At 44.5% G+C, this 10272-nt stretch overlaps 1 protein-coding gene across 1 annotated transcript in view; it reads right to left on the reverse strand.

Moving 5' to 3' along the window:
* The window catches only part of NUP37 (nucleoporin 37), a 46803-nt gene extending 36536 nt beyond the window's left edge, over nt 1–10267 (reverse strand). The window contains exons 1-2 of the mRNA XM_083182248.1: nt 10159–10267; nt 3970–4170 (exon numbers count right to left, since the gene is read on the reverse strand). Of these exons, the coding sequence (XP_083038374.1) occupies nt 3970–4125 (156 nt within the window). The 5' untranslated portion in view covers nt 4126–4170; nt 10159–10267. The remainder of the gene's footprint in view (nt 1–3969; nt 4171–10158) is intronic.
* Nucleotides 10268–10272: the final 5 nt, after the last annotated feature.

The raw sequence follows: 10272 nt of genomic DNA on the forward strand, positions 1-10272 counted from the left end.
ACAAAAGATCTGGTGTATTAGACAAAGACATCTGTTTTTAAAAGCTATACATGTATATCTGAGACTAGGGGAAAAGGCAATGTTACAGTTCCCCAAACTCTGAAAAGGTTTCACTAGCACATGTAAGCTAAACACAATGAGTGATATAAAGAAGGCTGTGTTCCTTTCCACATTCATTTTCATATTGATATGTTCAGGAACATGGCAGGCTGTGTACTTTTGGCTTAAAACATTTTTAACTACAACTATCTTGTAATCAGTGATGACATTTTACACTACCTTTCAATGAAAACATATTTAAAGAACTTATATATCAAGCTAAATGATTAATATAATTTGGTACAGCCATGACAATCAGGGCTCCATCGCTATACTTTGTGATGAAGAGAAATGCTGGAAGTGATTGAAGGTGATAGGTCACCTGATCGGACCAACATATCATGTGCATCAGCGCATTTTGGCAGTGTGCATGCCCAATATGCTCTCCCAGCCATCATCAGTGATGTCTTTTGATTGGCCCTGCTGCAGGGCTGTCAGAAAACCCTTCCTGTAGTGGTGCCAAGCTGCAAAATGCAGCATGGCATCCCACGTCACTACAAATGCCAGCATCACTCACATTTCTTAAATAAAAAATAGTTTAAGAAAACATATTTCCTATACAAGGTAAACATTACAGGTCATTATGATGAATACAAAAGGTTTGCTTGCCAATTTTCACGGGATACGGTCATATTGTCGACAGCACTTAGGTCGACACTGTTGGGTTGACAGGTGGCAAGGTCAACAGGGTTCTAGGTCGACAGGTGTCTAGTTCGACACATGCGTTAGGTTAACATGGGTTTTTTCACCTGACATGTGCCGACAGGTGGTATTTCATGCCCTACCATCCACTAGGGCGTGGCGTGGGAATATAATAGTGTGCCGAGCACAGCGAGGCACCGTGCCCGAAGCATAGTGAGCAAAGCGAACTATGCGAGGGGCTGCGGTTCACTTCCAACTGTGTCCATGTCGACATTCGGGGAAAAAAACCATGTCGACCTAAACCCATGTCGACCTAGACACCTGTTGACCTTCACCCATGTCGACCTAGAACCCTGTTGACTTAATGACTGTCGACCTAAGTGTGGTCGATAGGGATCTACACCTATTTAAACAGATTCACTTGGCACTCTAACGCAGCTTTCGCACCGCAAAACCTGCTTAGACCCGGTATTTAAAATGTTTCTTAAAATGGGTCAGAGCAAGTAAATCCCCTTTCACACCGCATGTAAATACCAGGTCTCAGGCAGGTTTGCAGTGTGAAAGCAGCTTCCGACACAGTAGCTATGAGAGAGTGCATACTTAATGAGTGGTTCCCGACAATTACATATGTGCATATATAATGAGCGTGACCTGCTCATTAAATATTCACTGTGCTGGGTCCCGCTCATTATATATGCAGAGTGGGACCAGTTCACTGCTGCCTGAGTTCTAAATATCAGTTAAGAGCCATTCACACTGCATAAAAAAAAACGGCTCTGAACCGTGTAGGACTCTGCTTTTTACCAGTTTGCAAATACCGGTTATTTGTAACCGCTAAATGCAGACTGGTGCTTTTACACTGCAGCTCTAACCATTATAAAAGGCTTAAAAAATATATAATCCGCAATATACGGGTTAAGAGCTGCAGTGTGAAAGGGGTATAAGGGTTAACTATTACCAGTTAGTTATGTAGTGCACACATATTCTGTAGCGCTTTACAGAGAATGCTTGGCCATTGATATCAGTCCCCGCCCCAGTGGAGCTTACAATCTATACTTCCTACCACATGAACACACATTCATGCTAGGTTAAATTTTTGGGGAGCCAATTAACCTATCAGTATATTTTTGGATTGTGGAAGAACACAAAACACTGGAACATTGTTATGTCACATTTTATGGGTTCCTGCTCCTCCCTGAGGAAAGTTAAGGCATGCTTTGCAACATTTCCCCTGCGGCTGCTAATGTCTGCAGCAGGAAGGTGTTGGGTGTTGCAGAGCTGTCTGATCAGCAATCAGCAGCAAGGACACACTGGGAGAAGGGAACCAAAGGGATTGAGAGGTCTCTCTGATGGGAAGTGGTCATCTATTAGAATGAACTTAGGTCTACAGTCATTAGGTCGACCCCATTAGGTCGACTGGCAGGAAGGTCGACCTGACTTAAGGTCGACATGGGCCAAGGTCGACATGACTTAAGGTCAAATTTGCATAAAGGTCGACATGAGGAAGGTCGACTGGTCATAAGGTTGACATGGGGTTTTTCACTGTTTTTGGAGCCGACGTGCCGACAGGCGGTATTTCATGCCCTACCATCCACTAGGGCATGGAGGAGGTTATTAAAGCTGTGGCGAGCGAAGCGAGCCACCGTGCCCGAAGCATTGCGAGCGAAGCGAGCGATGCGAGGGTCCGATTCTCATTGCCAACTGTGTCCATGTCGACTGTGTCGACATTCGGATAAAAAACTGTGAAAAACCCATGTCGACCTTATGACCAGTCGACCTTCCTCATGTCGACCTTTATGCAAATTCGACCTTAAGTCATGTCGACCTTGGCCCATGTCGACCTTAAGTCAGGTCGACCTTCCTGCCAGTCGACCTAGTGGGGTCGACCTAATGACTGTAGACCTAAGTTCATTCTGACAGATGTCCCGATTCCCTCTCTGATAGCAGCAGCTGCACAATGGGCTTTATCAGTTCGCATCAGAATCAACCATGTCAGAGAAAGACCAGCATGGTCACATCTGATATCACCACACCAGGCAAGAGGTTAAGCGCTAAATCATTTTTATCAATAATTTTAATTTAAGACTCCATACAAAATAGACAAAATCAGGCTATACCAAGAAAAAAAAAACATTAAATGGTTAAACAGCAGATAAAATGGATAAAAACGTCTGTGGGGTAATGGTTTAGACTGCTGTAAATTATAATATTCTTTTTAAGTAGCTGAGTAAAATGATAGCACTAAAATAAATACAGGTAGGGTCTGAAAACTGTGGTTTTTCAGAATATTTTGTGGTATTTTTGTCCCCCCGCTACATTTTTTCAGACTTACCTCATCCACGATGTCCATGGCGGCCTCTGGGATCCTCTTCAGCAGCATCTCCTGTCCCAGCAAAGCATTGCGCGAACGCGGGGGCCCAGTGCTCGAACAATGCGACCCTGGGACCAGAGATGCCGCTGAAGAAGATCCTGAAGGCTGCCGTGGATGTCGGGGGACCAGGGAAGTATGAAAAAAATTGGTACTTATGTAGTAACTGGGCTGCCGATTTCTAAATCGGGTCGGATCGGGAGATCGCATCGCATCGCATGCGACCATGCGATTCGATGCGATGCGATGCGATGACCCGATTTTTCCATAGGAATCAATGTTAAAATGGACTGAGTCCATTTTAACATGGAATTCAATGGGAAAAATGGGTCCTTTTCATACCCCTACTATCCAAGTGGGCATGGAGTTGGATATAAACCTGTGGCGAGCGTAGCGAGCCACCGAGCCCGAAGCGTGGCGAGCGAAGCGAGCCCCGCGAGGGGACGAATACCGTCCCCTCGCGGGGCTCGCTTCGCTCGCCACGCTTCGGGCTCGGTGGCTCGCTACGCTCGCCACAGGTTTATATCCAACTCCATGCCCACTTGGATAGTAGGGGTATGAAAAGGACCCATTTTTCCATAGGAATCATTTTAACATTGATTCCTATGGAAAAATCGGGTCATCGCATCCGATATCGCATCCGATATCGGATGCGATGCGATGCGATATCGCATCGCATCTGATTGTATGCCTTAACTTAAGGCATACAATCAAAAAATCGGCAGCCCAGATACTACATAAGTACCAAAAAATTAAATATTCCAAAATCTGTGGTCCCAAGCATTTCAGATGAGGGATACTCAACATGCAAGCATTTATATATTTATTTTTATTAATAATAATAATAATGCTGCACCTACCTGAAATCGGCAAGAAGCAATCACTACATAGTTGTTGCCACCATAGGCAAGTAATGAGCCTGGATCTCCTGTGTCAAAGGGATTAAATTCTACTACATGTACATAGTCCTCACAGTCCACGGAGTATGTAGCATGTCGAGTTGAGTCCTGTTTCATCTTCTACTTTAATGCACTTTTTTTGTTTATTATTATTATTCCAAACTGAAAAAAAAATAAAACCTGTCAACTGCAGGCACTTTGAAAAATCACAAAATAGTTATATTTTAAGCCAAGCTAATAAGGACGGGTACACACTGGAGCAATCTTGGCCCGATATGTCATTTCCTGATAAATCAGAATGTCATTTCCTGATAAATCAGAACGACAAACGTCTGGCAGAACATGGACACTGTTAACAGATTCATCCTACTTATGATCATATCTATTTATCAAAGAAAAAAAAAGAAAAAGAATGTTTTCGCAAGATGTAGGCCTTTTGCCTTTTAAACAAGGCCCCATGCAATGCTAACATAAACGACTGACTTACCGGGGTGCATTTTGAAAAGCATGGGAAGACTACTGTATTAATCACGGTAAAAAAGGATGCAGGTTCTCTCAGAAAAATTATTCATAATAAAGCATTTCTACTTTTGCTTTAATTTTTTAAAAAAAATATTCTTTATATATTAAAAGATGTTGAACATAAAGAGGAAATCAGAGAAAGGACTTTGAGTTTCAGTGTGCCTGTACGAGCTAATAAACTGGCCCAGGCTCTTTTCACATGTGGGTTGTACCCCCTAATTGGTATTTGCATGATACCCCTTTCTTTTCCCTTTCTCTAATTTAATTACTATAAATTGATATTACGGTTTAGATACTTAAAATGCACAGGACTCCGACACCGAGTGTTTGATATTGTTCTTTATTCATATTTGTGTATAGCACAATATATTTGTTACATTTGAATGTAAATTACATTGGAGTCGATTTGGATATGCACAATTATTTTTGTATGTGATCCAATAATGTGCTATATTGTTCTGTACAACATTTTATTAATCGAATAAAAAAATATTTTGTTCAAAAAAAAAATAAACTGGCTCAGGCATGCACACCAGGCAAAGTTTGTGCGGTTTGAACCATCGATTTTGACTATATAGTCTAAATCACATAGCACATAGTGCAAATCACACAGTGATATGCGGCATCGGAACTGAATATAGAAATATACTGTCCAGCACAGTCTATTTCTACTATTTCGGAATGAGGGTCATGCTGCTCAATGCAGCATGGACCCCGCAGGCCACCACCACATCGGCCCATGTAGACACACCATTACTACTGCCATCCAGTGTTGCAGGGGAGCGGAGCATCACTCATTGACTGCCCCAGTAATTTATTTATTTTTAAATAAATGACTCTGAAAACAAGTTCCAATTGCTGCAATGAGTGGCAATAGAAATTTTGTTTGGGAGGCTGATTGGATATATATTGGAAACTTACCAAAATATATATTTTTGGTATACAGATGCTTATACTTTCTAAAAACAGTTAATCACAGAGGAGAAACGCATCAAGGACAGTGGTGACCTTACTCTCGGACATCCAGAGTTAAGGAGAGCCTGGATTGCAAAGGCAGTTATCCGCAACCAGTGTTGTGGCCGTGTTGTCCCTTCCCCTCGTAATGGACCTACTTACTCCCACTATTACTGACATCCAGCAATGGATATACAGCAATACTGGCAAATGTGTAATACATTGGAGCAGTCATCATCGGCATATGTGCAATACACCAGGAGCGGTTACATGTGGTGAGAAGCAAGGGAGGTCAAACACAATGCTAGCTGTGGGGTTTCATAAGAAGCATATTGTGGGGCGGAATCAAATGATTAGGCTCCTGTAGCCACTAGAGGGCGCCCAATGCAGCTATTCAAGTGTAGCTTCTCTAGTGTGCATATGGTGTCAGTGGCGAGCTGAAATGTGCAAAAAGTCACCCATATGAATGCTAACGTTTAACCTCTATGCGAGTCCTTAATTAGTGAGAAAAACCGCCATTTGAATATCACCCCGTGATCTGTTTTTACAAATCAGAAACAATAGCGCAACGGAATCTGCTGCGCTATAAATAAATAAATAAAATTTGCTCCAGATAGATGAGTTTGTGTGAATGGTCATGAAAAAAGGAGAAAATACAACAAATATTGTAGTAGACTATATGACCAACGTTGAATCCACTTCAGTGCATATTAATCCCCAATGGGCGTTTGTTCTAAAAATATCCTTCCACCTTCATAAAGTGTGAACGGTGTCGTACCAAAACTCACATAAGTGAGAACAAGTATAAAGGTATCTTTTTAAGAGGTGTCATACCCCCACTCACAGCATGCTATGGTAGATCTTCCTTGATAAAGGTATCTTTACTGGATCCCCAATGGTAATGCGTACCCCGGGATTGATACGAAATCCCATCGGTCGGAATCCCGGCTTTCAGAATCCCGACAGGGGGGGGGGGGGGGGAAGGGAATCGGGATTTTCAACGCTGGGATTACAACTGCAACCCCGTACTCCAACTTACTGTGGATCACGTGTTGTTACTCTCATAAAGGTATCTTTGTGACCCATGGATTATGTCAAATCACCATTTTATTTGGAAACACCCCAATACACATGTTAAAAAAATAATAAAATATATATAAAAATAAAATACATATAAGTGAGGATCCTATCCACAATCAAAAATGAGAACTGGACATGTATGAAAAGATGGAATAACGACCTGGGTGTGGTTGGATCCAAACGCCCACACAGTTGGAAAAGATCCACAAGTGTTCAAGTCTCAGTGGAGTGCAGAATAGGTCCACCTTGCCTCCCAAAGCATTAAGATCAGTGGTAGCCAACCCTAGCCCTCGAGAGCTACCAACAGTTCACATTTTCCAGACAACCTAGCTGCTGCACAGCTGCACTCAATCACTGACACATTTGAAAAGATACACAGATGTAGCTAATTAGCTCACTGCAAAACATGGGGTTGGCTACCCCAGATTTAGATCCTAGGGATCTTTTTCAAGCGATGCTGGTAGTCTAAAAGTCTGGCTTTTTATACCATATTGCCGGAAGTAACTTCACTTACGGTTTCCGGATTCATCAGAATATAATAAAACTTTGTACATAATTTTGTTTCATTCACACTTTATGAAGGTGGAAGGATAATTTTAAAAGAAACACCCATTCGGGATTAATATGCACTGAGGTGGATTCAACTTTACTCATATAGACTACTAGTGTTCCTTCTAGGACCCAAACGGGGCAGGGCGCTGGAGGGGCGGACCGGGCACGCCAACGTCACAATTGAGGGGCGTGCCCGGGCCGCCGCGTCACAATTGGGGGGGCGTGCCCGGGCAGCCGCGTCACAATTGGGGGCGTGCCCGGGCCGCCGCGTCACAATTGGGGGCACGCCCGAGCCGCCGCGACACTGAAGGGGGCGCGCCCGGCCGTAACTAAGTCCCCGAGCTGCCGGGAAAGCGCAGTGCACCGCAATCTATGGCGGCGCTGGGCTTCACCGGTGCACTCCGGCGGGCAGGCAGCAGGCTGTTTTAGCGGGGCGCTTCTAGAGGGGCAGGCACATTCTGCCCTTTAAAAATCGGGCAGGGCGCAGCGCCCCGCTAAAACAGCCTAGCGGGAACACTAGACTACTACAATATTTGTTGTATTTTCTCCCTTTTTTCATGACCATTCACAAAAACTCATCCATCTGGAGCAAATGTGATATTCAGAGCCACCAGAAGTCCTGACTACCAGACAGAGGGAAGTCACACATTTTTATTCTAAGAGCGCTTTACATTCTCCACCTATATATTGTGTATGTTTCTTGTGTATCGAAGGATGGTGATCCTTCAATAGGTGTTTGAGTTAGTATAGCAGCTGCGCAAGAAAGTGGAGGAGGTCTAATATATTCCCACAATGAAACATTTGATTACACCAGTATGGTTATATTCTAATAGTGGATACAATTTTACCAACATGATATCAGTGTGGATAGAATTATTATTTCTGAGATCGAAAGAGACTGCATTCGAAATGAGCTCTCCTTATAAGGGTTGGCACGGTCTAATGCTATGTATACACGGTACAATTATATAGTAAAAATTGAATCGGGTTTGCATACACATCAAATGGAGATAGAACATGGTGTGTACACACGGTGAGATTCCCTTGATATTCGACTTAAGATTCAATTGCTATGCAATCTCTGCTAAACTCTTTACACACAATTCATGCTATCTGCATTCGATTTGCACTACATAGTCATCGCTACCCTATCTATCGGGGTTTCAATTTGTGCTGTCCCGGGAGCACGCATCGGAATCGCAAGGAAAAAAACCCTTGATCTCCCCAGCCCCGTGCCGCTGCTCCCTCCCTCCTCCCATCAAAGTGACAGCAGCAGCGTCTGCTGCGCTCCCCCTCCGCCCCGTAGCAGTGTCTCCTTTTCATCGCTGATGAAAAGGAGACACTGAGCAATATGATTGACAGCAATCATATTACCCCGTGTGTACACAGCATAAATCAGATTTCTTCTTTGGAGCAGCAATTTGCACAGAACGATCAATATTGATTTCATTTTGATAATTGCACCTAAAAGTTGTGTACTGATTAAGACAATAGTGATGCCACCAAAAACTAACAATTCGCAGGTATACACTGAATGATAATCAGCGCAGTCACCGTCAATTGTCAACAAATATCATAAGGTTGAACTGCATGTTCAGATGATTGGGGTTATCGTCAACAATCCGGAAAAGTGTGCATCGTTATGAACGTTATGCAAGATGATATCATGAGGGCTATTTCACATACTCTGGCTCCTGCCGGGCGGCGAATCCCCGCACAGCCGAGAAGTCGTGCCGCACAAGGAAGTTTAGAATGGAGGGGATGGCCACATTCACAGTCCTGTGTGAATGGACACTAAGGAGGGTTTCACACACTCCGGCTCCTGCCGGACGGTGAAATCCCGCACGGCCAGGGAGCCGTGCCGCACACATTAGTTGTGAATGGACACTATTGTGTCCATTCACACGGGACGGCCACGACCCGGCCGCACGGTTGCAGCCGGATCCCGCCTCTGGAAGGGACGGCTGCCGGGCTGTGGCCATCCCTTCCATGATAAACTAGTGTGTGCGGCATGGCTCCCTGGCCGTGCGGGATTTCACCGACCGGCAGGAACCGGAGTGTGTGAAACCGGCCAATCGTGTCCATTATGCACTACTGTGTGCGGCACAGCATTTGGCCATGCAGGGTTCTGGCAGGAGCCGAAACGTGTGAAATAGCCCTTATCATGCATATCGTACATGCAGATCGAGCAGTGTGAATCCAGCTTAAGGGTGACAGGTAAGCACAATTTACTTAATTTAGAAGATGGCTAATTTGCTCAATAATAAACTTTTGGCCCAGGGGTGCAATGGAACAAGTGCCGATATTTGATGGTGCCATAATTCAGGCCAGTTTGGGAACACACTGGCCTAGAAGATTGTAGGAAAAGAACATGAGAAATCATTTAAACAAGTTTTATGTATATAGTTCCAATAGCACATACTTCAGGGGAATTCACATCAGTGTGATGCCTGTGCATGTTATGGTAGCCAGTATTAGCTTATTTACTTGCACTTCTCTATGAGGGAATATACTGGTTGCAGAGTGACTTCCCACTCCCTCCAGAGGGAAGCACACTAAGCACATAGCATTGACGGGAAATCCTCCATCAGGGGTCAACAAAATGAAATAGCAATGTGTGCCCACGTGGGCAATGTGCTCACTGCCAACGTCACCTATAATGAACCTAGTGACCAGAGAAAGTACAGTTGCTATAAGAAGCTTTTGCTTTCGCCATAGCGGGGGAAGTGTCCTTTGGCCATAGCGGGGGAAGTGTCCAGGGCTAGCCTCGCATCACTTGCTGCGGGTACCAATAGCGGGCATCCCGTCATGCTGCAGCCTGGGCAGTAACATATTAACAAACGCCAGGTAAATGCGAGCACAGGAGGAGCTGCCGGCAGGTGACGGCCATAAGAACTGGTGTTTATCCCCAGCGTTAGACCATAATTTTCCGGACACCGAAGAAATAATAAATGATTGTGTCACCCGCATGTGCCGGAGATACACACCCGGTGTCACCGAGCCCGCACCCCCGGTAACACACACACCCTGTGCTGTACACACCTCGCTGCTGCTGCTGCTGCTCCCGCCAGCAAGATTCGTAGCTGTTGTGAAGCTGGTGCTTCTACATCCGGGGTTTTGGGTCGCGGCCTATGATTGGTTACTGAGGCTATGACG

Source organism: Crinia signifera, chromosome 4 (assembly GCF_055691185.1).
Source record: "Crinia signifera chromosome 4, ASM5569118v1, whole genome shotgun sequence".
Lineage (NCBI taxonomy): Eukaryota > Metazoa > Chordata > Amphibia > Anura > Myobatrachidae > Crinia > Crinia signifera.